The 19,723-nt window shown below is 41.3% G+C and overlaps 1 protein-coding gene across 1 annotated transcript; it reads right to left on the minus strand.

The window, feature by feature from the left end:
* Nucleotides 1–406: 406 nt before the first annotated feature.
* LOC110533381 (uncharacterized) lies at nucleotides 407–16,933 on the minus strand. Its single transcript, XM_090185910.1, has 3 exons — nucleotides 15,407–16,933; nucleotides 3,943–4,904; nucleotides 407–1,949 (listed from the first exon to the last, which is right to left on the minus strand). The coding sequence occupies exons 1-3, from the start codon at nucleotides 15,522–15,524 to the stop codon at nucleotides 1,815–1,817; spliced, it is 1,215 nt and encodes a 404-aa protein (XP_090042036.1). The 5' UTR covers nucleotides 15,525–16,933; the 3' UTR covers nucleotides 407–1,814.
* Nucleotides 16,934–19,723: the final 2,790 nt, after the last annotated feature.

Consider the following 19,723-nt stretch of genomic DNA (forward strand, 5'->3'; position numbering starts at 1 on the left):
GGGAGTTCCTTACTAATCAGTGACCTTAATTCATCAATCAAGCACAAGGGAGAAGCAAAAACCTGCAAACAGTAGGCCCTCCATGGAATGAGTTTGACATGCTCTAACCAATAGGCTAACTGCAGCCCCATGCAGAACCATGAAAGGTCACAATGCCATTGACCAGGGGTGGGCAACTCCAGTCCTGGAGGGCCCGGTTGGTGTCACACATGCCTACCAAACACAGCTGCTTAATCAAATTGCATTCTAAACTGAAGATCATGATTAGGTGATTATTGGAGTCAGGTGTGACACCAATCTCGCCCCGAGGACTGGAATTTCCCACCCCTGCCATTGACACCGCTTAGGATTCAGGATTACTCACTAGGGAGCTGGCATAAATCAACGAACAAAGATACGACTCGTATAACTCAGAGCAAAGTATATTTCTGTCATCATGCAAGACAACCTTAGCAATGGAATGATTCAGCAGTTACTGTAAAGTAATGTGGTCATGACAGGCTCATTTCCACATACATGAATTCCCATGTGGCTCAGTTAGTAGAGCATGGAGCTTTCAATGTGGGTGAGATCGTCTGCTAAATGACTCAAATGTAAAAATAAAAAGCATTCATTTCTCTTCACGATGAATACAACTAACTTTTTGATGACTCTTACAACCTGCTGTGGAGAAATTCAATTAGAAACAGATTAACATTTATTTAGTAGCAAATGAAGCATTACCAAGAGACAAAAAGGGACCCATATACAATTGTGCTTTATAGAATCTCTACAGTTGATTGCAAAAGCAGTGTTCGTACACCACATGCTATATGAAAGCTACACAACACCGTATCTGTTCCATCTATGACATCTCCATCTCAAATTGGCCTTTTGACAAATCAGATCAGCTCTGAAAAAGATCTGATGTAATTGGTGTAAAGACCAATTAGTGGAAAAAATATCCAAATTGGGCTGCTTGTGTAGACTCAGTCTTTGTGCCCTTTCCAATAGCATCGCTCATTGTCAAGGCAAACATGCTCCTCATGACAATGAGTGACAAGTTGGCACGTTAGCATAAACAGACTGGCACTCAGGCTAATGCTTCTTCTCTTTACTGAAAAGACAGTGGAAATTTAACAGCGATTGACAAGTGCATGAGAATTGATAATTCTGGATTCATGTCACAGGATAATGGCATTACAACTGAAGGCTCGTTAAGGTAATGACGAGTGAGCAACGGTGGTTATCGTTTCCTCCAGACTGAGTCTACGTCCCAAATGGTAACCCATTCCCTACACAGTGCACTACTTTTGACCAAAGCCATAGGGCCCTGGTCAAAAGTAGTGCACTACATAAGGAATAGGGTGCCATTTGGGATGCACATGCCCCCAGAGCAGGGACAGAGAGCTGATTGATCTAAGGTAATCGGTGTCCAAGTGGTGCTTTACATGCACATTAGGCCACATGAAGAGTGCAGATTTCTGATAAAGAGAAGAATGAACGACCGAACAAATAGGAGGACCAGTCCTGGGATAAGTGTATAGCAATCTGGGCAAGGAATAACTGCCACCATATCAACAACTGCCACCACATCAATGTGGTGGTGTGTTCACGCATGTCTACAAAAGTCAAGTGAGGATGGATTTAGCGTAAGAAAGAACCACAACATAAATAATTGTCAGTATTGCTTTAAAAAAAAATTTTTTTTAAATCAGCATTTCTTTTTATTAAGGTCTATAATTGAAGTATAGTTTTCCAACTCCAGTCCTCCAGTACCCCCCCCCCCCCAGGTTTGTTCAATTCAGGTCAGTCTTTTCGCCTTCCTTCTCTGCTCAGAAAATGTAATCTTGAGTCATCTTGAGGGAAGGCATGGCGTCGTTGACATTCTGGTCCAGCCGATGGTACTCCACATTGTTGCGAGAGCACAGGCCGTCCCTCCAGCGCCGACTCTGGGCCAGGAGGAAGATCTAGAGAGAGGGGGATATTCAAATGGACCTTTAACCTTTTTAAAATGGTAACCTGAAGCAGTATTCATAAAGCGTCTGAGTTGCAGAGCTGATCTAGGCTCAGGCCCTCTCTATCCATGTAATCATACTCTGAAAAGGGAAAAATGATCCTAAATTAGAACTACTCTAGAATGCTTCATACATACAGACCAAAAAGTAACTGCACTAAGCGCCATCAGGATGATGTTCAAAGAAACACAAAAAGAGGTGTGAATGGGGATTCCAGACACTAAAAATGTAGCTTGGATACCCATTAGGTTAATGAAGTCTCTCAAAAAGCCTAAGTGCAAAAGGAGGCTACATAAATCATCATACGTGTGGGAATGTGTGTGTAGTGACCATTTCAAGACAAAGCCTAACTGAAGAAAACCAACCCAAATATGTTTTAGAATAGTCATGCTTGGTCCTTCCTACTACAGATAAGAGTGCTTCTCCTTACATCTCTGCCGTTTTGCAGGTTAAGCAAAGTGGCTACCCACTGCTTTAGCCTCTCCAACCTAATGTGCATTTTCTACAGTGCATTCAGAAAGTATTCAGACCCCTTGACTTTTTCCACATTGTTACGTTACAGCCTTATTCTAAAATGTATTAAATACAATTTCGTCCTCAATCTACACACAATACCCCATAATGAGAAAGTGAAAAGAGGTTTTTAGAAATGGTTTGTTAAATATAAAATAATAATACAGAAATATTCAGACTCTTTGCTATGAGACTCAAATCTGAGCTCAGGTGCATCCTGTTTCCATTGATCATCCTTGAGATGTTTCTACAACTTGATTGGAGTCCACCTGGGATCAATTCAAATGATTGGACATGATTTGGAAAGGCACATACACCGTCTATATAAGGTCCCACAGTTGACAGTGCATGTCAGAGCAAAAACCAAGCCGTGAGGTCAAAGGAAGTGTCCGTAGAGCTGGGGAAGGGTACCAAAACATTACTGCAGCATTGAAGGTTCCCAAGTTCAGTGGCCTCCAAGATGAACAGAGCAAAGTACAGAGAGGTCCTTGATGAAAACCTGCTCTAGAGCACTCAGGACCTCAGACTGGGGTGTTCACCTTCCAACAGGAAAACTACCCTACTACTTCAGGAAAAGTCTCCGAATGTCCTTGAGTGGCCCAGCCAGAGCCCAGACTTAAACCGGATCAAACATTTCTGGAGAGACATGAAAATAGCTGTGCAGCGACGCTCCCCATCCAACCTGAGAGCTTGAGAGGATCTGCAGAAACTCCCCAAATACAGGTGAGCCAAGCTTGTGGTGTCATACCCAAGAAGAATTGAGGCTGCAATCGCTGCCAAAGGTGCTTCAACAAAGTACTGAGTAAAGGGTCTGAGTATGTATGTAAATGTGATATTTCAGTAAAAAAATATAAATTTGCAAAATGTCTAAATCTGGTTTTGATTTGTCATTATGGGGTATTGTGTGTAGATTGATGAGGACAAAACTCAGTACATGTTGCACGGTATGTACAATAGCCCTGGAAACTGAAAATGTCCCAGATCTTCCATGGCCCACATACTCAGACATGTCACCCATTGAGCATGTTTGAGATGCTCTGGATTGACGTGTACGACAGCGTGTACCAGTTCACACTAATATCCAGCAACTTGGCACAGCCATTGAAGAGGAGTGGGCCAACATTCCATAGGCCACAATCAACAGCCTGATCAACTCTGTGTGAAGGAGATGGTGGTCACACCAAATACTGACTGGTTTTCTGATCCACACCCCTACCCTTTTTATTTAAGGTATCTGTGACCAACAGATAAATGTGTATTCCCAGTCATGTGAAATCCATAGTTCAGGGTCTAATGAATTCCTTACGAACTGTAACACCGTAAAATCTTAAATTGTTGCATGTTGCATTTATATTTTTGTTGAAGATGAGGTTCAGTACAGCAGAATACAACTGTCTTGAATGGACTTAAACAGTATTCTTCCTCTGCTTACCTTCCTCTTGTTGTGGTAGGTGATGTATACGATGGCCACCAGGAAGGCCAGGATGACCAAGTGGAAGAAGAAGTGCGAGTCCTCATCCTGGATGGTGTAGATGTTGGTGTCCTTCATACGCACGTCTATCTTCCCAGCATTCTCTGCTGGTCTGACCACCACCGGTTCATTGTCTGCGTCCACCATGATGTCGTCCTCCTCGTCGTTGAAGTTCAGAGGAGCCTTAACTGCTGGCCCCAGGTCATAGTCGCCGTCATCGACGTCGTCGTCATTTTCTCTGTCGTACACGTCAGTCTCTGCCTGGGACTCTAGATTGTCCTCTTGATCATCCTCTGTAGGGTTCATGTGACTGACAAGCTTGGTGTTGGAGGCAGAGCTTGGTTTCTCCAGGGTGGGCTTGAATGTGATGGTGCTGATGGCTGGATCTGCAGCCATGGTAAAGGTGGCAGCAGCATCTGCATCAGTGGGATTGGGAAGTAGTTCTTGAGTATTCTGTCCTGCTTCCTTGCCAACAGTTGTTTTATTAATAATGGCAGGGGATTCAGCTATAACCTCCCCTTTGGTGGCCAGTGCGACATATGTTGTAACGCCATCAATGGGTGCATCATTGATGAGTGTGGTAGCATCCTTGATGTGTGTGGTAGCATCCTTGATGTGTGTGGTAGCGTCTTCTAAAGGTGCGGTAGCATCCTTGAAGGGTGTGGTAGCGTCTTTGATAGGCGTAGCACTCTCATTGGGTGTAGCAGCAGCATCCTTTAGGTCTGATGTTACAACCTTAATGACTGCTGTTTTATCAACATTGATAGATGTTCTAGCTCTGTCATTGGTTACGGTGTCTGCCTTGCTGTCTGTTGTACCAGTGCTGTCGGCTGTTGCTGCACCCTTGCTGGCGGTTGCCAAAGGCAAGGAGTGATCCAAACCAACAACTCCTGGATTCAGAGGTGGTTGAACCTCAACTGAATCTGGAAATGAGAGAAATGGGAATTGAAAACAATCACTGCATTCAATTGAACATTTGGAACAATGTAGACAGGTGAAATAGGCCTAATCACATTTTACACGACACACATCTTATCATTCTGTGTCTGACCTGCAATGGTTGTCATTGCGCCATCACTTTGCATGAGATAACCTACCGTTAGTTTCTTTGCCCTCCAAGTTTCAGTATACATTTCTCACTGTATAAATGTGCAGTGTACAGCAAGTACAGTAAATACCAGCTTAATTTATATGCAGGTCAAGTGTACAAGATGTTCAGTTGGGCTTCTAATGAGGGGGATGTTTGTTCTAGCACCTTCCATCTCAATCAATGACACGATTCAACTAGAGTCAACATGTTTTTTTTTACTCCTGGGACTTTTCTAGGCGTTGTCCAAGCTGAGGGTTAAGCTGGCTGGGTGTGGAAAGTCGGAGGAATTGAGCCCCTAAGTTAGCGGTCCCCATGAAGGGAGTATTCATTCCTGAGGCTACTGCCAGCATAAATATTTAATAAAAAGTGAGACCTTTGTTGCAACGATCGCCTTACACATTCATTTGCGACTAAACACACCCTCTAAATAGTAATTGACTGGAAAGTATCCTCCGTCAGGCTTTGTAAAGGGAGGGACATCCCAATAATACGCAACATGTTGTCTACTGAAATGTTCCCAAGTCTAACGCAAGAGGGAAGAAATCAATGTCTCATCAATCTCTCCTACGTCTACATCAGAAATACTGTTCTCCTCACACGTTAAACACCGGTCGGCGTAGGACGTTATTGTAAATAAGCATTTGTTCTTAACTGATTTGCCTAGTTATATATATATTTAAGTATTCCCATGAAGACAAGCTTTATAACAATCTCTAATACGGTGTAGGACGTTAAACACCGGTGTAGGACGACACCTCAGATGGCACCTTTCTTTCTGTAACTCAAGAAACTCTGGGGAAATCCCAGTATCTCCACACACAGTGTATGGGCTACTGTTGGGAATGGTTAGATTTCTCATAGAGAAGAACACTTACGGATAGCATGCAATGTCAATTTGGATGCCTGTAAAAACAGGCCACATGGGTTCGCTTTCCCTGAATGAGGCATCAAGCAATGCTCCTAAGAGGAACTCTGAACAGTTCGGCTACAGCACACAAAGGGAACATAGACTGGCTATATGAGACGATAAGGCCAGAGATGTTAGCAAAATGTGATCTCTCCTCAAAATATGATTTTTGTAAGTCACTTTTAGAAGGCAATAAGGAAGCTATTGGGAAAGTATTCCTGGCCTCCTGAGTGGCGCAACGGTCTAAGGCACTGCATTGCAGCGCTAGAGGCATCACTACATACCCTGGTTCGTTCCCAGGTTACGTCACAACTGGCCGTGATTGGGAGTTCTATAGGGCGGCGTGTCGTTTGGGGGAGTTGGCTGTCATTGTAAATAAGCATTTGTTCTTAACTGATTTGCCTAGTTATATATATATATATATATATTTAAGTATTCCCATGAAGACACGCTTTATAACAATCTCTAATACAGCATTGTCAGGTCAGACATTAAAATCATGTGCAGACAGAACCCCCCCCCAACAAAAAAAATTGAAGAAACTTAACTATAGGCCTGTCTTAGATAAGGTCATTTACCCTTGTTGAAATTTCCGTGTTGGAAATGTCTAGCCTTGTGTAGTGACACTATTTCACTGACACGGATGCTTATTATTATTTCAGATATATGGTGAGGGACACCTGGTCAGACAGTCCCTCTTTTTCTCACACCTGAAATTAGTCCAGGACTCTCAAGGTGCACACAGGCTAGCTCGCCAACACAGAGAGTAATCTATAGTGACTATTCTAAACACTAATCCATTGTGCTACTAACTAGCCAACTACCTCTCTGTAGCTGGGATTCAAGTTAATGGCACGTGCACAAGTACAGTGAAATCCCTTTCTTGCTAGTTCGAAACCCAACAATGCAGTAATCAATATCAATGTAGCACTAAAAATAAAAAAGGTAGAACAAAAACACATGAGAAAAAGGAAATAAGAACACGAGAAGTAAGCTAGCCTATATACAGGGTCAGTGCCAATACCATATTTACAATGTGCAGGGATACTGGAGTGATAAAGGTAGATATGTATAGGGGTAAGGTGACTAGGCATCAGGATATGATAAACAGTATCAGCAACATATGTTGATTGTACGGGAGTGTGTGTGCAGTCAGTATAAATGTGTGCATGTTGTGTGTGGTGTCAGTGTAGAGTCCGGTGAGTGTGCATAGAGACGGTGCAAAAATAAATGGTCAACTCAGTCCATGTAGACATTTTGTTAGCTTTTTAGCAGTCTAATGACTTTGGGATAGAAGCTGCTCAGGAACAGGTTGGTCCCAGACTTGATCCACCGGTACCACTTGCTGTGCGGAAGCAAAGAGAACAGTCTGTGGCTGGAGTATAACATTTTTCCGGGACTTGCTTTCACTCCACCTGATTTAGAGGTCCTGGATGGGAGGGAATTCGGCCCCAATAATGTACTGGGCTGTCCGCACCACGCAATCGAGGGCGGTGCTTTTGCCATAATAAGCAGTGATGAAGCAAGTCAAGATGCTCTCAAATGGTGCAGCTGTAGAACATCAGTGATTGAGGACCCACACCAAACCTTTTCCACCTTCACAACTGTGCGCATTAGTGATTTGACACCGAGGAACTTGAAGCTCTTGACACACTCCACCGCAGCCCCTTCGGTGTGGATGGGGGCATGCTCAATTTTATTCCATTCCAGCCATTATTCGGAGCCTGTCCTCCTCAATTAAGGTGCTATCGGCTACCTGGGATTGTCACATAGGTATTCCTCTTATCTAGGTGGATGAGGGCAGTGTGGAGTGCAATTGAGATTGCATTGTCGATGGATCGGGATGCAAATTGGAGGGGTTCTAGGATGTCTGGGATGATGGAGTTGATGTGTGCCATAACCAACCTTTCAAAAATCACTTAATGATTATAGATGTGAGTGATAAAGGCCGGTAGTCAGTGTGGCATGAAGCATTAGAGTTCTTGGGAACAGGAATGAAGACATGTGGAGATTAAAGACTGGGACAAGGAGAGGTTGAAAATAACCATGAACTAGGCTTGGGCGATACCCCGTTATACGGTATAAAGGATCTATTTCGAAATACCGACAGTATGATTTTTAATTCTGTTTTTTGGGTGCGGTTGGGGGCACCCCCGCCTCGCAGGAGCTGCATGATACGGCACTGCTTATTAGCTAGAAGTTAAATATAACAAATCTAAGATGTCAAATAAACTATATCCAGCTCAGGGCTCCAGCTATGCATTTGGTTTGCTAACTTTCTAGATTAATGGCTAGACGTCAAGATCAAACTTCTTTGTTACAGCAGAGACATTGTTTGTGTGCACATTCAGCAATCTGCCGAGTCTTGCATCTCGCTTATCGCAATATCTGCAGTGCTGCTCATGGCAACGTCATTTCTCTGAGTCTACCTTTAAATTACACTTTCAATATGCCATAAGAAATCGATTCAAATAATAGCAATAAAGAAACGTTCATTTAACGGTCATCCTTGTGGTAGTAATTTAAAATGTTCCATTTAACGTGTACCAACTAAATTGCAGTGGTCTGAAGGAATAGTCTCTGCAATATATTTCTATTTTTTAAATGACACCCACCCTGTATTCAAGAGTATGCTGTGTTAACCAATGGTGGGCACAACTCATATAAACCTCAGATTATGTAAATTAGGGTCCAAGCTACAACATATGTAAAAACGTTGTGTTTAGATAATTGATGTTAAAGGGGGGAGACGAGCACAGACTAGGAAAAATAATTTAACAGTTATCCAAATCAGAACTCCAAATTGGAAACTGGCATCTTTCTACAGCTGATTTCTAACCTGAAGATAACTAAAGTCCAGTGTTGTGTATTCATGGATGCCAAGGGGAAGTCAGGCTTCCCCAAATATGTGTTTCCTAAATTTTCTGTCAATTCGGAAGTGGCTGACTATAACCAGAGAAATCATGCGAGCGAGGGAAACAGCACCCCTCTGTCTCAGTATGTGTAGTCTTTGTATCCGATGCTGTCTGGAACAAGAGTATGACATGTTGATGCAGTAGCATTTGATTGATTGATGCAAGCTTAGCGCAACTGTGGGTTGTCCTAGCACAGTACCTTGGACAGCCACATGATATTTAGCAACATTGGACTAAATTGTTTATATCTTTACATTTTTTCAGTGTATTAAAGTAAGCATTTATAGCCTTGTTGATCTGATCATGTTTAAGTTGAAATGGTGCTGGAATAGCAGACGCATTGCTCCTGTTGTCTTTGTGCTGACTTGACATAACGCCATGATTCTAAATCAGTAGTTGTTTAGTAAATTGTCGAAAATAACTTGCTTGACCATGCTGCAGGCCAAATAACTGTTTGTTACATGCAATACTTACTTTGTGGACGTCACCTGTCAGATGTTGCTCTCGGGTTTTGTGATAAAACAAAAAAACTTTAATTTATTCCACCACTGTGTGACTTGTCTTTGTTGTCACATCCTTTTTGTGTATCACGGTGGCGTATGAACTAAGTTATTTAGCAAACATGGAAATATCACAACATAGGTTGTACTATGGCTTTTTTACTGCCTTGGCTTCCCAGTGATTTTACCCATGCACCTCTAATACTGATGTAATGATTTGACCTTGTTTTTTATCACGAGTTCTCTGGAAAATAAGAGGTCAAATCATGACGTCAGTGATGTTCAGAGCTCTTGAAAGAGGCCCGAGTGGAGATGGCCCAAGATGGCATCACTTTGATCGGGTGTATTTGAACGTATGTCCCAATAAACTAGGAAGATTATGATCAATAATCAATGATTACTTATATGAAGTAACAGAAGGTGATTGGAAAACACGGAGATCACACTACTACATGGGCAGAAGAAACTGAAAAAGGCAAGGCATAGCTGAACAGATGCTTATCACCTCAAATCAAATTTTATTGGTCACATACAGATGTTAATGCGAGTGGAGCGAAATGCTTGTGCTTCTAGGTCTGACAGTGCAGTAATATCTAACAAGTAATCTAACAATTCCCCAACAACTACCTTATACACACACAAGACTCAAGGGATGGAATAAGAATATGTAACTATATGGATGGCCAAGCAGCATAGGCAAGGTGCAATAAATGGTATATATACACATATGAGATGAGTAATGTAAGATATGTTATTAAAGTGACTAGTGGTCCATTTATTAAAGTGGACAGTGATATGAGTCTATGTAGGCAGCAGCCTCTCTGAGTTAGTGATGGCTGTTTAGCAGTCTGATGGCCTTGAGATCGAAGCTGTTATTGAGTCTCTCTTTCCTAGCTTTGATGCACCTGTACTGACCTTACCTTCTGGGTGGTAGCGGGGTGAATAAGCAGTGGCTCGGGTGGTTGTTGTCCTTGATCATCTTTTTGGCCTTTGTGACATCGGGTGCTGTAGCTGTCTTGGAGGTTAGGTAGTTTGCCCCCTCAGATGCTAGCAGTGAAACAAAAGCATGCAGCCCACATGAAGACCTTCCAGAACTCATGGCAAAAGAATCCTTATTTTCACCACTGCCACCGACGCAGAGTAAGAGCCCTCCTACCAAATACAGGGCAGTCAAATTGTTCTGCCAACCCTGACATTCTTAAGGCCATCTTTGAGAAACTGGCCATCTTTGAGAAACTGGCCATCATTGAGAAACTGGCCATCATTGAGAAACTGGCCATCATTGAAAAGACAGACTATTTTCAAATCAATGGAGTCGCTCTCAGCCACTGTGCAGCAGCTCCTCAAATCAGGTGTCAACCCACAGCAAAAAAAATACTGACAATGGAAGCTGAAATACAGAAACTGCAATAGGTGAAATCTCCAGCTGCGACAGAATGTCATGGAAGTCCAGCGTCACAGCCGGAGATGGAACCTTAAACTGCATGGGGTGTGAGAAGAAGACGGGAAGAACATACAAAGCGTTTTAAATCGACATCCTCAGCAAAGTAGCACCCAGGATTCCAGACAAGCTCCCGGACATCATCAACGTGGTGCACTGCCTGGGAAAGTGAAGGGATGACGGATCTCCGCAGACAACCATCATGCGGTTCACAACAAGAATCTACAATGTTGTCAGAAAGAAGCCAAGGAGTCCAGGCTTCTCATGGAGAACAAACTACGCATCAGAGGCTCTCACTCCAGAAGATGCTGCTGCAAGGGGAAAACGTTGCCCAGTGGTAAAAAATGCAAGAGAAGAAGGGAAGAGAGCATCTTTCAGCAGCCCTTCTGCATTTATTGATGGAAAGAAGATCGATTGCCAGGACATCAAGTGAATGTCATGTGTACTGAATGTTTTGAAAACACTGTGCTCAGGTATATCGCTACATTGACTTAATCTATGTCGTCCTATTCTTTCAAAGTCAACTGAAAACGTTGAATTAGCTAAACTATTCGTAATAAGTCAATTGTTATTTTTATATTCACCCTGTTTTATCTCACAAGTTTGGCAAATGTGAATACGGGTTCATCGGATTGATCACAACTACCTCGGTTTAGGGTAGTCCAGTTCTCTATAAACGCAGGTTTCCTTACTAGCTAACCAGCTTAGTAGTTCAACTAGTTATTCATATCACTACACTGTAATTGTTTTCCTATTTTTGTCAGGTTAGGCAACGTTTTGAATTCAATGCACTAAATATTGTATCTCCAAACGCCAGGGGTTTACAAAACACTAAATGTAGATTCCATTCTACTCCAGGAGACTCACTCCTGCGATTCAGATTCTAGTTTTTGGAAATCACAATGGGGAAATACTGCTTATTAGTCAGGGGTCTAACCACTCAGCTGGCACTGATATTGTTTCATAAGTTTAGAGGTGATATTTCAAAGTCGTGTCCAAATATGGAAGATATTCATCTCCAATCTAAATAATGCGCGTTTTTATTGTGTACAATTGTTAGATATTACTGCACTGTTGGAGCTAGGAACAAGCATTTTGCGACACCCACAATAACATCTGCTAAATGTGTGTATGTGACCAATAAAATGTTATTTGATTCTCACACCTCAAATAAGACTTTATTTTTGGATCTTGCTGATAAGCTTACTGAGCTGCAAAACAAGTATACAAATACATGGCTTATAATAGCTGGAGACTTAATGAAACACCTCATTACTCTTTAGATAGATTTCCACCTAGACTAGCTCAAAGATCTCAGAATAGTAACACCACCTCATTTTGCAGTAAACTGACAGTGGTTGAACCATGGCGCTTCTTTAACACAAACTTAAATGAATACACCTGGAGTAATAGGTCAATGATGGTCAGATCCAGAAAGTATCCATTACATTGGGCGGCAGGGTAGCCTAGTGGTTAGAGCGTTGCAAGTTCAAACCCCCGAGCTGTCGTTCTGCCCCTGAAGAATTTGTTCTTAACTGACTTGCCTAGTTAAATAAAGATAAAAAAAATAAATACAAATAAAAATGTCTCCCCCACTTTTACAGTATGTACAATAAGTGAAACATGCTCCTTTGACTGATCATAAAATTATATTATTGAAGTTAGAATGTTCTGAAAAATCCAATGGCATTCGAGGATTCCGGAAACATAATAATTCACTCCTAAATTATCCAGTTTTTAACACAGCATAAAGAACTTGACCATAGACCTGTTCAATTCAAATGATTTAGAACCAAAGCCTGAAAGTAATTGAGAAATATTTCAATTCAAAAGTAAGACATCACCATTACAGTTAATAAATGACATGTTCTTTTAGAAAGGGATACCCTTACAGCAGAGGAAGAAACACGTCAAATGTACATAGAGTTATAGCTAAAGAGCTAAAAATGGGTTGAGGGTTAGAAAAAAAAGCTATTTTTTTGCTCTTGAAAAAAGGAACTAGGAGAGAATCTCTTTCTACATTAAATATACCTTGTGTAAAGACCCCCAAGATCATCTCTAGCTTTGTGTATTCCTTCTATGAAAATCTGTATACATCTCATTTTAATAGAATGTGAAAATTTTATGGAACATGTCCATGATCATCTTCCAATTATTTCTGATGAGTTCAGGTCCATATGTGAAGATTAGTTTTCCATAGTAGAGATTAGAGATGCTCTTAAATCTATGAAGAAGGGCAAAGCACCTGGAACAGATGGTATTTCTGTGGAATATTATTTACACTGTTGGGGATATTTAGAGGAACCAGTATTCAACATGTTCCTAGAATGTCTAGCGGCGATGATTACTACCATGAAACAAGGGGTTATTTCCTTAATACCAAAACCTGATAAAGATCCCCTTTTCCATAGATCATTTGAGACCTATTAAATTATTAAATACATATTATAAACATTTGCATATGCTAATAGACTTAAATGGGCCAAAACCACCTCATTAATGAAACCCAAACAGGTTTCATGAAAGGTCGCCAGATCAGCTGTAACATTAGGTTAGCTTTAGACTTGATTACGCTGATTCAATTGACTCAAAGGCTATTATTTTATTCCTCAAATTTTGTAAACATTTGATACAATTGAACACAAATTCCTAAAACATACGTTGTACACTTCTGGTTTCGGGACTGTAAAACATCTATGATATTTCATATTCAACATAGCTGAAATAAGGCAACCCTGGCATACACTTTCTTATTCCTTTTAGTTGTAGAATTACTATCTACTAGCATTTTAAACAACCCTGAATTAAAAGGGTATTTCAATATTTGGAAAATAAATACAAATCTAAATTAGCAGACAATACAGCTCTGTTTCTAAAAGACAAGGATCAAGTTGCTATTGCACTTATTATAAAATCATTCTCTTCTGCTCTGGATCTTAACTTCAATAAATGCGAAATATTATCCATACATACCTCAAATTACCATTCTGTTGTATATTCCAGTGAAAGAATGTGAAATATTTAGGGGTGCACATGGCGAAAAACCATATTTTCCATCAACATCTCAAATTCTCTCAGAGAATAAAGAAAACGAACTCCCTCTTTAATAACTGGTTCCTGCGTGACCTCTATTATTGGAAGGGTTTTATTGCCCAAAGCAGAGGGTCTGACGTTGTCTACCCTGCTCTATCGCTATTTGGAGCTGATCAAACCAGCAAGGATATCAATGAAACTTCCCTAGACTTTTTTGATTTTTTTTTTTAAACAAAAAAAACTTACGTCTAATATCCAACTAAAGAGCTGATGGTGGGCTTGAAGTGCTAGATTTAATTGATAACAATACCTTTCAAGTAAACTGGATAAAAAGGATGTATACTTAGCTCTGAATGTATATGGTACTTCATTCCCTGTCATATTTTTATGAAATTGGGTGGTCTTCAATTTGTGGAAATGCAACTATTCTCCAGCAAAATGACCCATCAAACTGTCCAAATTTCATGAACAAGCCCTTTTAGCATGGGAAATATATTATGTTCACAACTTCTCCCCACACAAGGCACTTCTGTGGAACAACAAATATATTGTTGTTAAAAACAAGTCCATGTTCTTACCTAAGTGGTTTGAAAGAAATTTTATATTTGTCCTTGATTTAATTGATAAAGGATGAAATATACTCTTATAGAAAGTTAGAAACATAACTACCAGTACATAATAAAGAATTTAATTCTACATGCAAAGCAATACCTTGAGGACGTAGTCAATGAAATCTCATCTGTGTTTCAGAGAATATGAAAAGATAGATGCACAATTTGTTAGGTTGCCCCCTGCTGGATAATAAATGTAATAACACATTCTTAAGATTACTTTTGACTCCAAAAACAATATCTCTCCTAGAGTGAAATTCTTCTAGAATGCATATACTGAAATTGAATGGAAGAAAGCTTGGTTGCTGCCTCAAATGATCTATATCAAATCAAGTAAAATAAATTAACTTTAAATCTTGCACAAAATATACCCTTGCAATAACTTAACTTGTCTAAATTCATGGACTTAAGAGGACATGCCTTTTATGTGATAAAGGGGAAACTATTATACACATTTATGAGTGTGACTCCAGTTAATTTGGAGCGAGTTAAGTATTTACAGTTTTAATTTCATTAATAAGACCCATGTATTTACAATGAAAGATGTAATATGTTATTATTCAAATGAAACGACTGAATTCGTCCTTAATTTCTTAATTCTCTCGTAAATTGTATATGAAATTTGTCCCCAAATGCAACATAGTTTTACTTGAAATCCAATATTTAATCATCTCTGGAATTAGTCAACAAAAAAACACTATTCTTACAATGCTTTCATAGGTTTGTACAATTGTAACCCCTGACCTTATATTTATTTTAAGTATTTTAACTTTGAAACTAAATTCATGTGGTGATTTTTTTTTTTTTACTTTAATGTTATTTTATGTTTCTTCAGAGAAAATATAGGTGTAGTTCGAGTTGGAATACTCCCAACATAAAACTAAACATAAATATTCCATGGCAACTTCATGGTGAATATTAAACATACCGTTTTCGGGTTCCAGCGGTGCCGAAATACAGTTGAGAGGAAATAGTTCTAACATGAAAAACACAGCAAATGCACAGTGAATTGTCCAGTTACGTCTCGTCTCCCTGCAAGCCGCCATCTTCGTTGTGGGTGATTGTTGACGGACGTGGTTAAGAAGTGAAAAACTGACCGAGAACAACAGAAACGAGAAACAATGGCAGTATTCCAAACACTTAAATGACACACCCAATCCCCTCAACCCTCAAATTAAGTGGACACTTCTAGTGACGTTCCATAACATCTGACGAGTATACACTTGCAGGGTAAGGGGCGATGGAGGAAGGAATGATTTTTAAATGGACCGCCCTTGCCAGGAAATGTGTCACTCGTTCATCCCGCGATGATTGTTTTTTCAGCCATCGGAAGCTTGTGGGTGCTTTATATACGCTACAGTCAATTATGATTGCATGTCTACCTATATTAACTAAATAATTATTAATATGCGTATAATGTATGATAGCTAGCAAATTAATGAGCTAAATAAAGTTAGCCTGCCAAGCTACTTCTGAAGAAGGACAATGTTTTATTTCTACAATTTCCAAAAGCTAACCAAACAAAAACATAATTACTTTTATGAGACGTGTTTGTACATTAATAGCACAATTTCTAACTTATTTACATTCGTTTTTACTTACACTTGTATGTTGACTCCATATTGACATTGAGGTTTTACGTTTTGGCAGAATTTTTTTAGGGGATGTACAATCATCGCAAATTTAATTATGGCGCGTTTCAGGCCCCGAAGTGAACATAATTGTACACTCGCAAACTCTATTAAAAATTAGGGCTGAGGGGCTTACGTTGCAAACTTCCCTTGCTTGGCTAATCATGGTCACATAATCATCCCCAGTTTACAATTGGGTCATTCATTCCCCATCCTCTCCCCTGTAACTATTCCCCAGGTCGTTACTGTAAATGAGAATGTGTTCTCAGTCAACTCTCCATGGTAAAATAAGAGTTCAATCAAATAAAAATACATTTTGCACTGATGACAAATATGTCCGCGGGGATTCCCCCAAGGGCTGAGGGTTTAAGGGCTGTCTACTTTGAGTTTGAAACGCAGGCATTGGCCCTAAACCCTCAAATTACATTTTACATTGTCACATCCGAGTGTACCTTAAATGTCCCTTGCCTAAGCGAGAGAGAGTGATGATCGGAGAAGCAACGTCCTTGGTGGAAATCTTGAAGTTGAGTTTAAAAACAACCGACCTAAAGCTATTAATGTACCTAGTAAGCTAACGTATCTAACTAGTACTCCTGTCAGGTAGCTAGCTACAGTTACCCATAGCTGGCTTGCTAATTTTATAGTTTGGTCATTTATTCTAATACATGGCAGGGTCTACAGGAAATCACAGACTACAAAAAGAAAACCAGCCACGTTACGGACACCGACGTCTCGCTTCCAGACAAACAAAACACCTTTGCCCGCTTTGAGGATAATGCAGTGCTACCGTCGCTGCCCGCTAACAAGGACTGCGCCCCCACCCTCTCAGTGGCCAACGTGAGTGAGACATTTAAACGTGTTAACCCTCGCAAGGCTGCTGGCCCAGACGGCATCCCTAGCTGCGTCCTCAGGGCATGTGCAGACCAGCTGGCTGGAGTGTTTACGGACATATTCAATCGCTCCCTATCCCAGTCTGCTGTCCCCACATGCTTCAAGATGGCCACCATTGTTCTTGTACCCAAGAAGGCAAAGATAACTGAACTAGATGACTACCGCCCTGTAGCACTCACTTCTGTCATCATGGAGTGTTTTGAGAGACTAGAATCAAGAATCAAGAGAGTCAAGAATCATATCACCTCCACCTTACCTGCCACACTAGACCCACTTCAGTTTGTATACTGCTCCAACAGGTCCACAGATGATGCAATCGCCATCACACTGCCCTATCCCATCTGGACAAGAGGAATACCTATGTAAGAATGCTGTTAATTGACAACAGCTCAGCATTCAACACCATAGTACCCTCCAAGCTTATCATTAAGCTGGAGGCCCTGGGTCTCAACCCAGCCCTGTGCAATAGGGTCCTGGACTTTCTGACTGGACGCCCCCAGGTGGTGAAGGTAGGAAACAACATCTCCACTTCGCTGACCTTCAACACTGGGGCCCCACAAGGGTGCGTGCTCAGCAGAGGGAGCACCCCCCTCTGTCCCAGAGGGGGTGCTCCCTCTGCTGTTTCCTTTAGTCCACGTTCATCTCCTGTTTTGTTGATATTGAGTGAGAGGTGGTTTTCCTGATACCACACTCCGAATGCCTTCACCTCCTCCCTGTAGGCTGTGGAAAGGTAGAAAGTTTTAAGTTCTTCAGCATACACATCACAGACAAACTGAAATGGTCCACCCACACAGAGTGTGGTGAAGAAGGCGCAACAGCGCCTCATCAACCTCAGGAGGCGGAAGAAATTTGGCTTGTCACCTAAAACCCTGACAAACTTTTACAGATGCACAATCGAGAGCATCCTGATGGGTTGTATCAATGCCTGGTATGGCAACTGCAAGGCTGTCCAGAGAGTGGTGTGGTCTGCACAACGCATCACCGGGGGCAAACTACCTGCCCTCCAAGACACCTACAGTACCCGATGTCACGAAGGCCAAAAAGATCAAGGACAACAACCACCCGAGCCACTGCATGTGTAACAGTATAACTTTAGACCGTCCCCTTGCCCATACCCGTGCGCGAACCAGGGACCCTCTGCACACATCAACAACAGTCACCCACGAAGCATCGTTACCCAATGCTCCACAAAAGCCACGGCCCTTGCAGAGCAGGGGGAACCACTACTTCAAGGTCTCAGAGCAAGTGACGTCACCGATTGAAACGCTATTTAGCGCGCACCACCGCTAACTAGCTAGCCGTTTCACATCTGTTACACTCACCCCCCTATTGACCTCCTCCTTTTCCGCAGCAACCAGTGATCCGGGTCAACAGCATCAATGTAACAGTATAACTTTAGACCGTCCCCTCACCCATACCCGGGCGCGAACCAGGGACCCTCTGCACACATCAACAACAGTCACCCTCGAAGCATCGTTACCCATCGCTCCACAAAAGCCGCGGCCCTTGCAGAGCAACTACTACTTCAAGGTCTCAGAGCAAGTGACGTCACCGATTGAAACGCCACTAGTGCGCACCGCTACCTAGCTAGCCATTTCACATCCATTACACCTGTTCACCCCACTACCATCCAGAAGGCGAAGTCAGTACAGGTGCTTCAAAGCTAGGACCGAGAGACTCAAAAGCAGCTTCGATCTCAAGGCCATCAGACTGCTAAACAGCAATCACTAACTCAGATAGGCTGCTGCCTACATAGTGACTCACATCATCAGCCACTTTAATAAATGGATCACTAGTCACTTTAAACAATGCCACTTTAATAATGTTAACATATCTTACATTACTCATCTCATATGTATATACTGTACCTTATACCATCTATTGCACCATGCCTATGCCGCTCGGCCATCGCTCATCCATTTATTTATATGTACATATTCTTATTCCATCCCTTTAGATATGCGTGTATTAGGTAGTTGTTGGGGAATTGTTAGATTACTTGTTAGATATTACTGCACTGTCAGAACTAGAAGCACAAGCATTTTGCTACATTAACATCTGCTAACCATGTGCATTTGACCAATAACATTTTATTTGAATTTGATTTTAAGTGTATACTCATCAGACGTCATGATATGTCATCAGAGGTGTCCACCTAATTTGTGGGTTGAGGGTGTGTCTGTTAAGTGTTTGGAATGCAGCCAATGTATATACAGTTGAAGTCGGAAGTTTACATACACTTAGGTTGGAGTCATTAAAACTCGTTTTTCAACCACTCCACAAATGTCTTGTTAACAAACTATAGTTTTGGCAAGTCGGTTAGGACATCTAGTTCGTGCATGACACAAGTGTTTTTTTCAACAATTGTTTACAGACAGATTTTTTCACTTATAATTCACTGTATCACAATTCCAGTGGATCAGAAGTTAACATACACTAAGTTGAATGTGCCTTTAAACAGCTTGGAAAATTCCAGAAAATGTCATGGCTCTAGAAGCTTCTGATAGACTAATTGACATAATTTGAGTCAATTGTAGGTGTACCTGTGGATGTATTTCAAGGCCTACCTTCAAACTCAGTGCCTCTTTGCTTGACTTCACGGGAAAATCTCAAGAAATCAGCCAAGACCACAAGTCTGGTTCATCCTTGGGAGCAATTTCTAAATGCCTGAAGGTACCACGTTCATCTGTACAAACAATAGTACGCAAGTATAAACACCATGG

The sequence above is a fragment of the Oncorhynchus mykiss genome, chromosome 10, assembly GCF_057628025.1.
Source record: "Oncorhynchus mykiss isolate SJ-2025 chromosome 10, ASM5762802v1, whole genome shotgun sequence".
NCBI classification, from domain to species: Eukaryota; Metazoa; Chordata; class Actinopteri; order Salmoniformes; family Salmonidae; genus Oncorhynchus; species Oncorhynchus mykiss.